The 18,215-nt window shown below is 35.3% G+C and overlaps 1 protein-coding gene across 7 annotated transcripts in view; it reads right to left on the bottom strand.

Annotated features, from left to right (window-relative positions):
• Window positions 1-6,461: 6,461 nt before the first annotated feature.
• Window positions 6,462-18,215, bottom strand: part of RIF1 (replication timing regulatory factor 1) — a 75,254-nt gene continuing 63,500 nt past the window's right edge. For 5 of the 7 annotated variants that reach the window (XM_045479784.1, XM_045479781.1, XM_045479783.1 and 2 more), the window contains exons 31-36: window positions 16,966-17,109; window positions 16,342-16,419; window positions 16,138-16,253; window positions 14,924-15,077; window positions 13,216-13,324; window positions 6,462-12,742 (exon numbers count right to left, since the gene is read on the bottom strand). In XM_045479784.1, the coding sequence (XP_045335740.1) occupies window positions 12,528-12,742; window positions 13,216-13,324; window positions 14,924-15,077; window positions 16,138-16,253; window positions 16,342-16,419; window positions 16,966-17,109 (816 nt within the window). In that variant the 3' untranslated portion in view covers window positions 6,462-12,527. The remainder of the gene's footprint in view (window positions 12,743-13,215; window positions 13,325-14,923; window positions 15,078-16,137; window positions 16,254-16,341; window positions 16,420-16,965; window positions 17,110-18,215) is intronic. The other 2 variants (XR_006712878.1, XM_045479786.1) reach the window with 2 other exon arrangements.

Below are 18,215 nucleotides of genomic sequence, written 5' to 3'. Positions count from 1 at the left end.
AAGTCTCAACAAATTCAAAAGATCAAAATATTACCATGCATCTTCTCCTACCGCAACACTATGAAACTATAAATCAACCATAAGAAAAAAATTTGGAAAAAACACAAATACATAAAGGTTAAATAACATGCTACTAAACAATGAATGCATTAACCAAGAAATCAAAGAGAAAAAAATTACATAGATACAAAGGAAAATGAAAACACAAGGGTCCAAAATCTTTAGGACACAGCAAAAGCTGTTTTAAGAAGTTTATAGCAATATAGGCTTATCTCAAGTAGCAAGAAAAATCTCAAATGAACAATCTAACCTTACACCTAAAGGAGCTAGAAAAGAAAGAACAAATAAAACCCCAAACCAGGAGAAAGAAATAATAAAGATTGGAGGAGAAATAAAATAGAAATTAAGAAGATAGAACAGATTACTGAAACCAGGAGCTGGTACTTTGAAAAGATCAACAAAATTGGTAAACCTTTAGTCAGATTCATTAACAAAAAAAGAAGACTCAAAAGCAGAAATTAAATTGGAGAAATAACCAACACCACAAAAATACAAAGGATTATAAGAGAATATTATGAAAAATTATATGCCAACAAATTGGACAACCTAGAAGATTTGGATAAATTATTAGAAACATATAACCTCCCAAATCTGAATCAGGAAGAAACAGAAAACTTGAAAACTTGAAAAGACTTATCACCAGCAATGAAATTTAATCAGTAATTTAAAAAGATCCCAAGAAACAAAAGTCCAGGACTACATGGTTTCACAGGTGAATTCTACCAAACATTTTGAAGGTTAGGTTAATACCTATTCTTCTCAAACTATTCCAAAAAGAGAAAGAAACTTCCAGGTTCATTCTATGAGGCCAGCATTACCCTGATTCCAAAACTAGATAGACACTGAAAGCAAAAATAAAAAGACTACAGGCCAATATCTCTGATGAACACAGATGCAAAAAGCCTCAACAAAATATTACCAAACCAAATCAAATAATACATTAAAAAAAATCACTGGGGCGCCTGGGTGGCTCAGTGGGTTAAGCGTCCGACTTCGGCTCAGGTCATGATCTCACGGTTCGTGAGTTTGAGCCCCGCATCTGGCTCTGTGCTGACAGCTCAGAGCCTGGAGCCTGCTTCGGATTCTGTGTCTCCCTCTCTCTCTGCCCCTCCCCTGTTCATGCTCTGTCTCTGTCTCAAAAATAAACAAAACATTAAAAAAAAAAAAATTTAAAAACCATTTACCACGATCAAGTGGGATTTATTCATGGAATACAAGGGTGGTTCAATATTCACAAGTCAATCAACATGACATATTACATCAAGAGGATATTTTATTTATTTTTGAAGGAGAGACAGAGTGTGAGCAGGGGAGGGGCAGAGAGAAAGACACACACACAGAATCCAAAGCAGGATCCAGGCTCTGAGCTGTCAGCACAGAGCCTGACACGGGGCTTGAACTCATGAGCTATGAGATCATGACCTGAGCCAAAGTTGGACACCCAACAGACTGAGCCACCCAGATGCCCCCACATGATCATTTCAACAGATGAAGAAAAAGCATCTGACAAAGTACAGCATTCATTCATGATAAAAACCCTCAACAAAATAGAGGAAACATACCTCAACATAATAAAGACCATATCTGAAAAACCCACAGCGTATACCATACTCAATGGTGAAAAACTGAGAGTGTTTCCCCTAATGTCAGGAATAAGACAAGGATGTCCACTCTCACCACCTTCATTCAACATAGTACTAGAAGTCATAGCTACAGCAATCAAAGAAGAGAAAGAAATAAAGGGCATCCAAATTGGCAAGGAAGAAGTAAAACTTCAACTATCTGGAGAGGACATGAATACTATACATAGAAAGCCCTAAAGACTCCACCAAAAAACTTCCAGAACTGCTAAATGAATTCAGTAAGGTTGCAGTATACAAAATTAATATACAGAAATCCATTGTATTTCTATACACTAATAATGAGGTACAAAGAGAAATTAAGGAAACACTCCCATTTACAAATGCACAAAATAATAAACTACCTAGGAATAAACTTCACACAAGGGAGGTGAAAGACCAGTAGTCAGTCCAAAATGTATGAAACACTGATGAAAGAAATTGAAGACAACACAAATGGAGAGATATTCCATGCACATGGATTGGAAGAACAAATAATGTTAAAATGTCCATGCTATCCATAGCAATTTACAGAGTTAATGCAATCCTTATCAAAATCCCAACGCCATTTTTCACAGAAGTAGAATAATCTTAGAATTTGTATGGAACCACAAAAGATCTTAAATAGCCAAAGCAATATTGGAAAAGAATAAAACTGAAGGTGGCACAATCTCTGATATCAAAATATACAGAGCTGTAGTTAACAAAACAGTATGGCACTGGCACAGGACACACAGATCAATGGAAGAGGATAGAAAGCCCATAAACAAACACACAATTATATATGACCCATTAATCTTTGACAAAAGAGGCAAGACTATGCAATGAGAAAAAGATGGTCTCTTCAACACATGGTGTTGGGTAACTAGACAGTTATATGCAGAGGAATACAAGTGGATCACTTTCTTACATCATCCAAAAAAAAATAAAAAACCAAAATGGATTAAAGGACTAAATGTGGGGGCGCCTGGGTGGCTTGGTCGGTTAAGCGTCCGCCTTTGGCTCAGGTCATGATCTCACGGTCCATGAGTTTGAGCCCTGCGTCGGGCTCTGTGCTGACAGCTCAGAGCCTGGAGCCTGTTTCAGATTCTGTGTCTCCCTCTCTCTCTGCCCCTCCCCTGTTCATGCTCTGTCTCTCTCTGTCTCAAAAATTAATAAACATTAAAAAAAAAAAATTAAATAAAGGACTAAATGTGAGATGTGAAGCAAACTCCTAGAACAGAGCACACACAGTAATATCTCTGACATTGACCATTGCAGCATTTTTCTAGATATGTCTCCTGTGGCAAGGGAAACAAAAGCAAAAATAAACTCAGGACTACATCAAAATAAAAAGCTTCTGCACAGGGAAGGCAGCAACAACAGAACTAAAAAAAAACCAGCCTACTGAATAGGAGAGATACCTGCAAATGACATATCTGATAAAGGGCTAATGCCTAAAATATATCAAGAATTTATACAATACCAAAGAAAACCAATCCAAATTAAAATAGGAAGATGTGAACAGATGTATCTCCAAAGACACAGATGGCCAACAGACACATGAAAAAATGCTCAACATCACAGATCATCAGGGAAATGCAAATCAAAACTACCATGAGAAGGGCACCTGGGTGGCTCAGTCAGTTGAGTGCCCAATTCTTGATTTTGGCTCAGGTCACGATCCCAGGGTCATGGGACTGAACCTCATGTTGGGCTGCACACAGCATGAAGCCTGCTTAAGATCTTCACTCTCCCTCTCTGCCCTCTCTCCCTCTCCAAAATTAAATATAATTAAGTAAATAACTACAATGAGAGATCACCTCACACCTCTCAGAATGACTACAATCAAAAACACAAGAAACAATAAACATCGGCAAGGATGTGGAGGAAAAGGAACCCCTGTACACTGTTGGTGGGAAATCAAACTATTGTAGCCAAAGTGTTGTGGAAAACAGTGTGGAGGTTCCTCAAAACGTTAAAAATAGAACTACTCTATGATCCAGTATTTACACTACTGGGTACTTATCCAAAGAATATGAAAACGCTAACTTGATAAGTGCATCTCTATTTAATGCAGCATTATTTACAGTAGCAAAATTATGGAAAAGAGTCCAACTGTCCATTGGTAGATGAATGGATAAAGCAGATATGGTATGTATATATATATATCTATATATATATATATATCTATATATAGATATATATAGATATATATATATACACACACACACATATATATAGAGAGAGAGTAAAATGCTAAGTGAAGTCAGAGAAAGACATACTGTATGATTTCATTCATATGTGGAATTTAAGACACAAAACTAACAAAGATAAAAGAAAAATTAAAAAAAAAGAAGACTCTTAACTACAGAGAACTGATGGTTAGCAGAAGGGAGGTTGGTTGGGGAAATGCATGAAATAAGTAAAAGGGATTAAGGGTCCATTTATCATGATGAGCACCGAGTAATGTACAGAATTGTTAAATCACTGTATTATTCACCTGAAACTAACATAACACTATGTTAACTATACTGTAATTTAAAGCTAAAAAAACTTCATGTAACTTACTTTCAATACCAACTTATTATTTGCTTAATAATACAACTTGCTTCCTTGTTTTTGCACTGCATGGTGTTGGGGGAGCACCATGGAAAATGGTGTCTACGCAGGGAGCTCATGGAAAATGAGGAAGCTTTATTTTTTTTTTAATATTCACTTATTTTTGAGACAGAGCAAGACAAAGAGCTAGGAGAGGGGCAGAGAGAGTATCTCTAGCGGACTCTGTGTGCTGTGTCTAGCGGACAGCACAGAGCCCAATGTGGGACTTGATCTCACAAACCTTGAGATTATGAACTGAGCTGAAATCAAGAGTCAGATGCTTAACCAACTGAGCCACCCAGGCACCCCATACAATGAAGAAGCTTTAAACATGAGTTGTCTCCCTCTGGCTCCTCCACTTAGGGGAAATGTGGCCTGAGAAGGGCTAACTACAATGAAAAGTAGGCAGTTGGCCTCCCCTGATATACAAATATATATCCTTAAACACTAATTTAAATTTAGAAATAGGTAATAAATTCACTACAGCAAAGCTAAAAGTTAAACTTATAAAAAAGTAAATAGCTATGGGATCGAATCCTAACTGCAGGGTATCTTTCTAATCCACAGCCATGGGCTGACAGCACATGCGAAAGGCGTTCAACTGCTGTCCCAAAGCTTCTTGTCTCTTGAGGAAACCCACAGTAGGCACACACTAGTAGAGTAAACACCAGTGCAGAGTGCACACATGTGGAAATGATCAGAGATCACACTGCATGCAGGGGTTTGAGTGATGAGCCAGAGACAGTTGGTGTCCTCATGAAACTTAAGAGTCCTGTGAAGAAAGCAGGCCATGCCTTAAAAGTGTAATGCTGGGCGAGACAGCCACTCTCTCCTCCCATCTTCAATCTTCATTTTAACTGGGATAAAATCCAGGTTAAATGACAGCAATACCATTGTGCATGGTTTTCCAACTTCCAGAACAAAGTATAGGCTGTCTCAGTTATAATAAATGTTTTAGTTCTGAAATTTCACTTTTTAAGACTGCCAAAGCACACTTTGCAGTTGCTATTAGATAAACAATTTTAACCTAACTCTAGGGCTTTTATTTAAAAGTTTGGAAAATTTTCAACACATACAAAAGTAGAGAATCCAACTATACTCACTTCCTAGCCTCAAAAGTTTTCCATTCATGACCAATCTTGTTTTGTCTCTACCCTACCAATGCCCTCCTTCCATTACCTTAAAGTGAATCCTATTAATCACATCTTAAAACAATCACAATGGATACACCTTAAAACAGACAATCCACATCCAGGGTTCAAACTTTCCTGCTCATCCAACTTTCTATTTCTAGCCTCCTGTTTGAAAGGCTAGACCCCCATTTTTGTCAGTACAGTGATATCAGGGAAGTCCTTTGTACAGACACCTACAAATCACACAAATGTGAAGACCTAAGGCTGCAAAGATCCTCAGTGACTAGCTGTTCATACCATCTTCAAGAGACTATAATAAAGAGAGGAACTGATGAATGAAGTTATACTGGAGTCACACAGTTCCCCTGATGACCAGTGCTCATGGTACTATTATTCAGGGCTACTCTTGTGAAATTCACGTTATGGGTTCTTCAGGTTTCCACAACTCCTAACCCCTAGTGCCTCAGAATGTGACCTTATTTGTGACTAGGGTCCCTGCAAAAGTCAGTAGTTAAAATGAAGTGAGCTCAGAACCAACAGAACTGATGTCTATAAAAGAAGTCTGGACAAATACACACACATGGAGAACACCAGGTGAAGATGAAAGTGGAGATCAGAGCAAAGCTTCTACATGCCAATCCAAATATTGCTAGGAAAGCACCAGAAGCTAGAGAAGCACGGAGGTCTTCCTCACAGCCCTTACAAAAAACCAACCCTGCCAACAACTGGTCTCAAGGCTTCAAGCTTCCAGAACTGTGAGACAATAAATTTCTGTTGTTTAAGCCACTCCGTTTGTGGCTCTTTGTTATAGCAGCCATAGTAAACTAATACAGTATTTTTCAATATCATTAAGTCTATTCAATTTTAATACAGCTATGTTATCTAGAAGTGTGAAACCTATAAAACTAGGACAAGAAAAAGAACCTCTTCTAAGGCTACGATAGGCCATAAAATATGAATAGCTCATGTGTTTCTGGAGGGACAGTGTTCACTTTATGTATGTTGATTATGCTAATCTTATGAACTTCAAAGCAAAAACAAAACAAAAACAGTGCCAGAATTGCTTAGTTTTTATAGTTTTATTTCAGATTAAAGTGCATTTCTTTAAAAATGTTTCAATATCCAGTTTCAATTGGCAAGTGATAACAGCTCTCAATAGATCATGAAAAGTTTTATGGTGGGTAAGACACAGATTCTCCCTCCTTGAATCCGATCATAATGAACCTGAAAATAAACTTTTAATATTGGTCTACCTGCTTCAAACACTGTATAAAGCATTACACAAATAATACTGACTACATCCTTATTTCCCAAATACTAGTGCAGTTAATTGAGTGGTGAACAGGTACTTCTGTGAAATTTCAACTTAAGTCATTTGACTTATCAAATATAAATATTTTCAATGTAAAACTAAGTTCTCTTCGAGTTTATCAAGTGGTGGGAACAAAAATTATCATAGGCTAATAAATGACTGATTTGGCTTCTCTCAGTCTAAGTGCATTTAGTCAAGTCTATCCACAGGAGGTAGTGTTAAGATAGATTGAAAGCATTAATTCCTCACCAACACAGAAAGCAAACTCCCTAAACTCCCAATTTATTTCACAGGAGTGACAGAACCACTGAATGTCAGATGCCTTTCCCTCACATCAACGCCCCTCAACATCCATGGCAAACACATAACTATAATTTGAGTTTAAATAGGAGGAAAAAAGTATACATAAAAAGTACCAGTACCTCCTAGTATATATGTATTTGAGCAATATTGTTAAGATATAAGTGGAATCAGGAGAACACATTTTTGTAAAATCTAAGTAACAACAATAAATTAAGGATTTAAGGAAGATCCCGTTTTGCCATTTAGAAGCAAATGACCAAATGGACTTACATGCCATGTATGAACAAACATACCCTTTGTACCAGGGAACAGTAAACTTTATGCAAAAGGGCCAAATATGTGAACATTAGGTGTTAATAGGCCATATAGTCTGTCACATTACTCCAATCTACTGTTGCAGCAGGAAGGCAGCCAAAGACCGTATGTAGATAAACATGGCTGTGTCCCAATAAAACCTTATTACTGGCACTGAAATTTTAATTTCATCTTTCATGTGTCACAAAATATTACTTTTTTCTTTTCCAACCTTTTAGAAAATGTACAAACGATTCCTACCTCTCAGGAAGTATAAAAAACAGGTGGCAGGCTATAGTTTTTTGACCCATTCATAAAAACTTACTAGGTTAGGACTGACATCTTTCAGTTTCTACACTCAAATTCTGTTAATTTCATTCTTCTTTTAGAAAATTCCCATTCTACAAAAATAAAAATTTTTTTAGACATCTAATTACTCAATTATCAAAACAGCTATTACACAATATTCCATTTTCCATTCCATGACTTTATTTTGAAAGTGAACTTCCTAGTTATACCCAATTTATTCATTTAAGGAATGATTCTGCCTATTGTTGGAAGTCGTTTTATTTACTGTTTTGGGGGGGCAGAATATTAGATAATGTATATATATATTTTAAGATTTTATGTTTAAGTTATCTGTACACCCAACATAGGGCTCGAACCCACAACCCTGAGCTTAGGAGTTACATGCTCTACTAGTGACCGAGTCAGATGAGTAACCCATAAATAATGTAGATCTCAAACAATTATTCAGGGTATTTATTAGTACCAGTTCTGGTACTATGTGTATAGGATATAGGATAACTACCAGCTATTTTCAAAGTATATAGGACTGTTCCTATACTAAAAGGCTATATACTTCTCTTATTCCATGTGATATCAATTTAAAATATTGCCTTCAATCTTATACTCTCAGGTAAAGGGAGAGATTATCTTTTCTTCTAATGGTATACTTCAAGAAAGTAAGCATTTACAGCTTGGCACTTCATGTTTGGTTTTAAATATTCTTTGGTATTTAAAGAAAAAAAATGGTTAACATCATGTTATAAAATTTAACATTCTATTAAAGAACTGAGTGAATACTCAATTCTACTCTTAAATATCTAAGGATCTTCAAATCCTCATGACTCAGATTTTAATACATACTTTCAAAAAGCAATATACAGGGGCACCTGGGTGGCTCAGTTAAGTGTCTGACTTTGGCTTAGGTCACGATCTCAGAGTTCATGAGTTCGAGCCCCACATCGGGCTCTGTGCTGACAGAGCCTGGAGCCTACTTTGGATTCTGTGTGTGTCTCTCTCTCTGCCCTTCCCTGCTTGTGCTCTCTCTCTCTCAAAAATAAATGAACATTTAAAAAAAAAAAAAAAAAGCAATATACAAAGGCTGGCATATAACAGACATTATCATCAACTGGACCATTGCAAACCGAAGCCCAGATTTATTTTACAGATTAAACAAACAAAAAAAAAAAAATCAACAAATTTTGATAAATCAATTAAAAAAACCCATTACCTAACTTCTGGCTACATTTTCTTAAGTGCTCTGAAGGAGTGCAATCCACACAAAAAGCATTTAAAATATGTTAGGGAAACACAACATAACAATGCCCAGAGAAACTCATTTCTTGGGTAAAATTATTTGTTTTTCAAACACCATTTTAAGATGACACAAAATGTCAACAATGTAATGGCAAAGTAACCAGAAGTCTTTAGTAAAATGACAACTCGCATCTTTTAGGACTTATTTTGGTACTGCTAACTTTACTGCCAAGTTAATCTTAATTAGGGGTAGTCTGTTTTCAATGTTTATTAGTAAAATATGAAGCCCCATAACTTAGAAGGCAAGATTTAGAGACTAAATACATTCCTAATATTTGAAATTTTACTTTTATATTAGAAAAATGAGAAAATAATCCACATACACTAATGAAAAAGGTTCAAATCGTCTAATCTGCTTAGTAAGGTTCTTTACAATATGAAATACAGAACTGCCTACTTAAAAACATAAATCTCTCCAATACCGTAAATCTTCCATATTTAAAAAAGGCTCCAAATGAGGCAAAATTCTACCTTTAACTGTTGAAAAAACTTTGAACTTTAATTTGAAGGCTTCAAGACCAGTCTGTACCCCCAAACATAAATCTGAAAAAAATTATTTTAAAAAACACTAACCTTTATCTTTTGTAGCAACAATTCCTGGGATTTAAACCTGCTTGAGTTATTATCACCTAATTCGCAGCCTGAAGCATCTTAGGCCTACCCACAGACATGAGCATTTGTATGGATCATGTGGAAATTTTTGGCTATGAACTATCAGGCCTCAAGCCCAGAACTGCTGAATCATAATCTGCATTTTCATACATACAGGCCAAATTTGAGAAGCACTGTTAAAAGTCAAAACTTTAATGTTTGTATACAATGTACATAACCTTTCTGATGGCTTAGGAATAAAACAGACATGGGTTGTGCTATTGAGCAAACAGCTCTCTCCCCTCCACCAAAATCGTAATATTGTCAATAGCTGCTATTTTATGACCTCCTAGCCCAGCTGCAAAGTATCTCCCTGAAAATCAGTAACAAAGAATGTAAGACGGAAACTAGGCCCTTCTTACTGGGTTGTAAAGTCAAGTTGGAAAGAATGGCATTAAGGGAAAATGTGACCCCTTTAACTCACATTTTCTGTTAAATTCCAAGAAAGGTTTTCTAAACGGCACTTATTTTAAATTATTTTAATTAAAAAATTTTTTAGAAAAATGCTAATTGTAAACTACACACACACACACACCCCTCTCCCATTTTTCCCCTAATTTTGTTTCTTGCCCTGCCACTTTTATTTTAGGCAAAACATAATCCAAACTGCTTGACATTTTTATGGTTCTTAAAAATATAATAGAATCCCTGACTACTTTCAAGGTGTAAAACCCGATTCATCTTAGACAATATGGAATTAGAACAAAAGCTCCATATCATTCAACAATGGCTTTCAAACTTGTTCAAATGTGACAGCATTTTGAGAATGGGCTCACTGCAATGCTGAATTAAATCCATTATACAAAGTCCATTTGGAACATAAATTGTACTATGCTTCTGCAAGCAACCAGATTCTTTTTATAAATGCATAAAATAAGAAATCACATTTAGATTCTCTAATACTTGCCATTTGTTTTATTAACCCTTAGAAAATAGCTGGAAAACTGATGTTATTTTAATAGTGAAACAACACACTGAAACTGATCAAGGAGTGTTAATACTTTTTGCTATTCAGGAATCATTCAGGGGAAAATGTGCAGAAACATTTAAGGCAAGAATATTAAAATTAAGGTGCCTCAAATATACACTTACAACTATATCAGGAATGAAGATTTAGCAAACTGGTTTCTGCCTTCAAATAACATTTTAAAATACATCCTTGTGCAACTATAACATTTGAAAATTAATAGCTGTGCTTGTATCAAATTCAGTGATTTAAGTAAATGATAATCATTTTAGTCACATTTTCTGCTATACTGTTCATGTTCCCTAGAACTCATTTCACCAACCAGTTAACACAAACATTAAGACACAGTAAGAAATAAGCCAATTTTAACTCTCCAAACAAACACACACACACACACCTTCTTACATCTGTTAACTAAAAAAACTTACGTGCCTCTTTACTATAAAAAAGAATCTGGGAAAAGAGAGACGATATAAACTACTATTTTATAATTACGAAATTGACACCAACTTTGCTGGCTGATTGGTGGTCCCCTTCTGAGTATTATAAGAATTAACTAGACACAAGGATTAAACTTGCTGTAACTTGCTGAATAATGTGTGCCTTTTCAATCTGGTTAAGTTCTGAATAAAGGATGAAACTGAGGTCACTCACTCATTCTATTCAGAGAGCAAATGAAATATTCTCACTGTGAAGAGACGAAACAAATGTGGGAAGTCAGGCACTAATACTAGATGGTAAAATTTACAAACGTTTTAATTATATACACCCTATTCTTTTAAACTAGGCAAAACATACATATTTCAAAAGAACAATTTCAAATTTCTTCCAAGTTTGCTTTAGGTGTAGGTGAAAAGAGCAGATAAAGTCTAGATTTCTTATAGTCCAAGTTGTAACAAAAATAGCCATACTAACTCTCCATTAAAAAGAAATGTGATGAAGCACGTTTTCTAGTGGTGGACACCCTCCTTCCAAAAAAAAAAAAAAAAAAAAAAGTATAGGTATGAATAGCAAAGTTCTTATGTAACACTTTCTCATCTCTATAACTCATTCTGGTTACTTTAGAAAATAAACTCATGTTTTTACTAAGACTACTAAGTACAAAACTATTTGTATTTGTAGATACAGAATCCTACAATCATCTGCAGCAAGCCCACAAATCACTTCTAACTGTCCATACTGATCTCTCAGCCTTTGTATATATACAAAATAGGTTTCTATTAAACAAAGGTATTCACAAGTAGCTGCAGAAAAACTCATGCCATTAACAAAGGCTGAAATTTATAAATTAAAAACATTTAAATCTATACATAATGTACAAACAGTCATGCATTTTAAAATGAATGGGGTAGGTCTCAAACGACTAAATTTTCACCAATGCTGTTGCACAAATATTTGCTAATGCAAATGAATGGAATTTTAGTAAATTCGGCTTTAATATATTAACCCCAAAAGTTGCAACTTTCGGTATTTTTTTTTGAAATATGTCCAAAATTGACATCTGCAAAAAAACATTTCAATTCTTCTGCATCTCCTTTGAGGTGTTCTACAAAGAACAAATTTCTTAAACCTCAGGCACAACAAATATAAATTAAAAAAAAAAAAAGTATAAACAGTTTTACCAGTTCAGCAAAAATTCAAATAGAAATGTTCAATTTTACTTAAAATAACGTATTTTACATGAACATTTCATCAGAATATCCAGGAGTTTAAGACGTGTAAAATAAAATGCTTTTGTTTCTAGTTTTCGCTTTTCAGGTTTCAGCAAGGTATTTAAATTTTTCAAAAAGCTATGCATAGCAGCCAAGAAAATGTTGTATGAACAAAAATTTTACATATGAACTTACAAACTGAACTTACGTAATAAGTCACAGCCCTTCAGGGTTTGAAATATCAACTTTGCAAACAGACTGAGACTGTGCTGTATTTCAGAACTTATTTTAGGAATCAAAAAAAATCCAGTGATGTTAAAAAAAACAAAAAACCTTCAATTTTCTCTTAAGATACTAAATGGAATTTTCATGGGCTGGTGACCTCCAGCGTGACTGCAAATTTTTTATTATTGAGTTTGCCATGCTACCAAGTTTCTCATGCATTTCAAACAGCTGGCTTCCTGAATAATTATGGAGATCTTCTGAATCCAGTTGAACAGCAAGTGCACTAATCTGTGCCATAAGATTTTTAGGTAATGAAGTTTCTAAAGCAACAGGATCAATTAAATCTAAAAAGGAAAAGAAAAAAAGCACAATTTATCCGAGATAAAAATTAAGTTGTATATATCTCTTTTTACGTTAATACAAAGTTTAATTACCTAGGATTTAAGTTGGGAGTGCAGGCTGTATCCCTGCTCCTCAAAAGGAAAAGGCCAACAGAAATATCTACCATAGTTTGTTCTGTGCCATTAAAGAAATGGTCAGGCAACTTCATTTTTATTAACAGCATAACTGAAACACAATTTTTAGTTTATATCCCTATTTAAGACCTTGATGGAATAGCAGTTAACAATTAGATAAAAACAACTAGGCATACTTGAAGTCAAATCAGTTACTTTCTCATGCACTTGGCCACTAGCACAACAACACAAAAACTGGTGAAATTAACAGAGCACGGTCAAATTAAAACTAGAACCATAACAATATTTCTTCAAGTTAGCTGATCCTATAAATAAAATTGTCCCACTTTGTTAAAATATACCTGAGGCAAGTCTTTCTTCATCAGAAGGGAGAGATTTAGTTTGTATTCCATTTATTGTTTTTTCAGAAATATCAAAAACTGGTATCTCTTCTAGTCCACGAGACTTTACCTTGATTATACATTCAGGCCAGTAAAAAAAAAAAAACAAAAAAAAAACAAAATCAACAAACCAGCAAGTTGTTTTTAAAACGACTAAAAAACACGAAAGCTGGAAAAAAATATGACACAGTATGTTTCCCAGCCTATCACATGACTATTAACTTAGCTAATAATACTAAGAAACTATGTTCTACTAACGACACAAAAAACAGGATTACAAAGTGTTTTTCTCAAAGAGCTGATTAGGAATTCCTATTTTCTAATGGACTTCTTAAGAGAAATCCATGATAGTCAAGAAAATTACATTATATTTCCCAAGTTTAGAAGCATGGGAAAAGAAAACCCAAGGAAGAGATTTCTAAACTTTAAATAACATACAGAATTTATATGAATATTTTATATTTTCATACAATAGAATATTATTTAGCCATAAAGAAGAATGAAATACTGATACATGTGAACTTTGAAAACATTATGCTCAAGGAAGCCAGTCACAAAAGACCACAGGTTTCATGAACCCAGTTTTGTGAAATGCCCACAACAGGCAAGTCTATAGAGAAAAAAAATCGGGGGGGGGGGGGTGAGAATGAGGAGTGAATGCTAAGGGCTATACAGGATTTCATTCTGGGGAGGTAATACATGCTCTAAAATTAGATCATGGTGACAACTGTGTAACTGTGAATATACTAAAAATCAATTGTGTGTCTGGATGGGCCTTACAGTATATCAATGTATTTCAATAAAACCGCTTTTAAAAAATGTTAATTTTCAGAGACAAATCTCAGGGCCCACAGACCACTGAGTATACTTCAGACACTGAGCTCCTGATCTTTGAGACTGAAAATTACTAATATAGTCTTTGTTTGTTTTTTTTAACAGGTTTTTAAAGATCACAAATAATCTTTAAATCAAAGACTTTCAAGAAAACAGAAGTCTTCAGTAGTAAGGTGCAGTCTCAGAAATTCTAACATAAACACTGGTTTTTCAATCTTAACATCTTCCCCCCCCCATTTATTCACAATTTTTTGCATAATCTCAATGGGCACATAAAGGGTCTCTGAATGGGTTTCAGTACAATCTAAATCCTTCTGAAATAATATACAGAATCTTCTGTATATATTTTTACGGGCGGGCGGGGGGGGGGGGGGTGGTGGAGAATCTTCAAAAATGTCTGTAAGCCAAAATATGTGCAAAAAGTTGATAAGAGCAAGAAAAATTAGTCCCAGTTGTCTTGGATATCAAGACCAAAGTACTGTTGACTACTAATTTGCAAGATTTTTATTATAATGTTTAGATTTGAACGACCAGGTTTTAGGAATAGCAGCCACAGAACCACAATCACGAATTTGGTGGAAACGAATGGGACAAGGGGGTAGGAGAACTGAAGAAGAAAGAGATGCATTACACAAAGATAGTATACAAACTCAAGAAGCCAATTTTGTCTATAAAATTATAAAGTGACCTTCTAAGTTACTCTTACCTGGGGGCGGGGGGCAGGGGGGGTGGAGGGGAGGTGGCATAAAATGAGTTTTTAAGCAACAGTACAAACTTCTGTAATTGTATTGCTAAATCATTTATCTATACATGATTTATTAACATTGAAGTTTACCTGTTGCTCATGATAAACTCTGAGAGCCTTTTTTACATTGGACACTTTTGGAGAACGGATAGGAAGAGTTTTTATTTCAGATGCTGTAAGAGTACTCAAATCACCAATTGTTTTTATATTCTTAGCTCTAATGAGCTGTCCCAGTCCTCTTGCCCTAAAGAGGTAAGAGAAAAAGGAGAAATGTCATCATATAGTTTTATAGCTATTTTTTAATGTTTACTTATCTTTTAAAGTTTACTTATTTATTTTGAAAGAGCACGAGTGGGGGAAGGGAAAGAGACAGAGGGAGAGAGAATCCCAAGCAGGCTCTGCATTGTTAGTGCAGAGCCCAATGCAAAACTTGACCTCATGAACCATGAGATAAGGCCTGAGCTGAAGTCAGATGCTTAACAGACTGAGCCACCCAGGCGCCCCAAAGTTTGTTTATTTTTGAGAGACAGAGCTCAAGTGGGGAAGGGGCAGGCAGACACACACACACACACACACACACACACACACACACACACACACACACAGAAGCTGAAGTAGGCTCCAGGCTCTGAGCTGTCAGCACAGAGCCTGATGTGGGGCTCTAACCCAAGAACCTTGAGATCATGACATAAGCCAAAGTCAGACACTTAACTGACTAAGCCACCCAGGCAACTCTATAGTTATTCTATTTGTGATAGCCTATCCAGTTGAATTTCCTGACTTATGCTCAATCATAACTGCATTTATACAGGCACACTTAACCCACTCTGAGGATACCCCATGTACATTTAAGTTAAAACAAAATTTGAATTTGACATGTTTGTCCAGCTTAAGCAATAGCAGTGGACAGAGACTAAACCCAATGTGTGTCAGTCAGATTTCACCTACATTATGATTTAATGGCTACCTGACTTTGGTTGATTAACTTTTGTAAACTTCATCTTATAAAGTGGAAAATAAATATACTCCTTATGGGATTTATAATTAGGATTAAATAAGAACATATGCAAAGAGTTCAGCATAGCACCTGGCAAATATTGAGCACAATTATCTTAGCCATTATTTAATTATGATAGATGCTTCTCTTATTGCCCTATCTGCCTCATCTTCCCAGATAAATTTTTATTTTTAAAATAAAATATGTGAAAGTGCATGTAAATCAGTTCTAAATAGAACCTCATTTAACTTTTCCTCTTAAACAAGTGGCATCTTGAAGTATTAGACCAGTATAAATAACTCCTTACCATATATTTGATGTAATCTGAGGTAAAATGATATCAACTGGAGCCACACAGTTCACCAAAGCTGGGTAAACACTTTCTGCTGGACATGGCACAGGTTCTTTAGCCATTTCTGTAATCTTAGAATAAATTTCAAAAGCCGTTAAACAGAGGTCACCTGACTGAACATGAAAAATAAAGTTGCATGAAAACTAAAGCACTTCTTACTAAACACTTCTTTGAGCTCTTAAATTTAGGGCTACGTGATCCTGAGGACAGAAATCCTTTGGTTGAAGTGGCATTATGCTAGACAGAAGAAAGAAGAGAAAAAAAAAACTCACTCAGAACCCTAGAAACTCTAATTTTATAATTTCATTACTTAGATTGCAGTAATTTCCTAAAATTTTGAGAAAACTAAAAAATGTAATTGACTATTACCTAATCAATTACTTGCTGTCTTACTGTCTCTTCCCATTCTTCGTGTTTGCTTACCATGTCACAGACAAAACAATACATCCAAACCAAAGAAGTTTTGTTCTTTACTATTTTTTTTTTTTTTTCAACGTTTATTTATTTTTGGGACAGAGAGAGAGACAGAGCATGAACGGGGGAGGGGCAGAGAGAGAGGGAGACACAGAATCAGAAACAGGCTCCAGGCTCTGAGCCATCAGCCCAGAGCCCGACGCGGGGCTCGAACCCACGGACCGCGAGATCGTGACCTGGCTGAAGTCGGACGCTTAACCGACTGCGCCACCCAGGCGCCCCTGTTCTTTACTATTTTTAAGACAAATTATACTTAACTCATTTCTATGCCTGCATACATATATGCATATTTCAAAGCCTACAGCTTACCTTAGATTGTGTAAGTGAAGTTTTAACACTTTTTACTGTGGGAGAATTATTTGAAGAATGGGATCTAACGATAGAGCATCGCCTATCAATGTCATCTGCCAATCCTGCTTGGTATATAGGATCTGCAAAGGAGACACGGCGAACCTGAAAACACAGGTCATGTTTTTATTTAACATAATTAAAGTTAAAAAAAAAATTCACACCATAAATTCTCATTATCAGGCCTCCCTGAAATAGAATGTGGGTTTAGAAGCTTAATTTACTTCAGTAGAAGCCAACTGCACATTGCTGTACTTCTTCCTAATGGCTGCTTTCATAGATAGGTATTACTTAATACCACAGATCATTCCAATTATCCATGTTCTAAATGGTCTCTACATAATATATACCAACAAAGACTGAAACAGGGACAGTGGCAGAAACAATGAAATTGTATGCAGCAGTTGAAATTGTATCATCAAATTCTACTCACTTTGTAGGCTTACTACAGTAGCTTAAAAAAAATAAGGTAAAGAGGTAGAAATGGTATTAACTGGGCTCTGGTGCATCTTACTAACCTCTGTTCTAAACTCTTTGAGGATACCAGAATCACAGCAACTGAGTGGCAATTTTTGTCTTAGTCCCAGCATGAAGTCATTTTAGCTTCTACTAAACTCTTATGATGTGTTCATTCATTCAGCTATTTGATACAAATACACAATAGAGCATTTATGCCATTAACTATATATATATATATATATACACACATATATATATATATACACACACACACACATATATATAGCTTATGAGCAAAACAAAAAAACTATCATGAGAAATCCTCATCTATATCTATATCTATATCTATACCTGTATCTATATCTATACCTATATCTATATCTATATCTATATCTATATCTATATCTATATCTATATCTATATCTATATAAATGTCTCCTGGTCTTGATTCCCAAGAATGGGCAGATTCTGTATGTATTTGCTATAGGAAACTACAATGTCTTACTGTTGCCTACATAAAAATTAAATATGAGGTACTATCAAGCAAAACATGACTAGTTAACTTTTATCACCAATCTAAAATATATATACAGAAGAAAAATAAATTATACTGAAGAAAAAGCATTCTATCTTCATACTTTTCAAAGACTTCTATGGACAATTTAATTAAACTTAAGATACTTACAAAACACATGCGCGCGCGCGCGCGCACACACACACACACACACACACACACAGCCTCAAAATAAAAG

The sequence above is a fragment of the Leopardus geoffroyi genome, chromosome C1 (genome assembly GCF_018350155.1).
Source record: "Leopardus geoffroyi isolate Oge1 chromosome C1, O.geoffroyi_Oge1_pat1.0, whole genome shotgun sequence".
Taxonomy (NCBI): domain Eukaryota; kingdom Metazoa; phylum Chordata; class Mammalia; order Carnivora; family Felidae; genus Leopardus; species Leopardus geoffroyi.
This window is presented reverse-complemented; position numbering and strand designations above follow the sequence as displayed.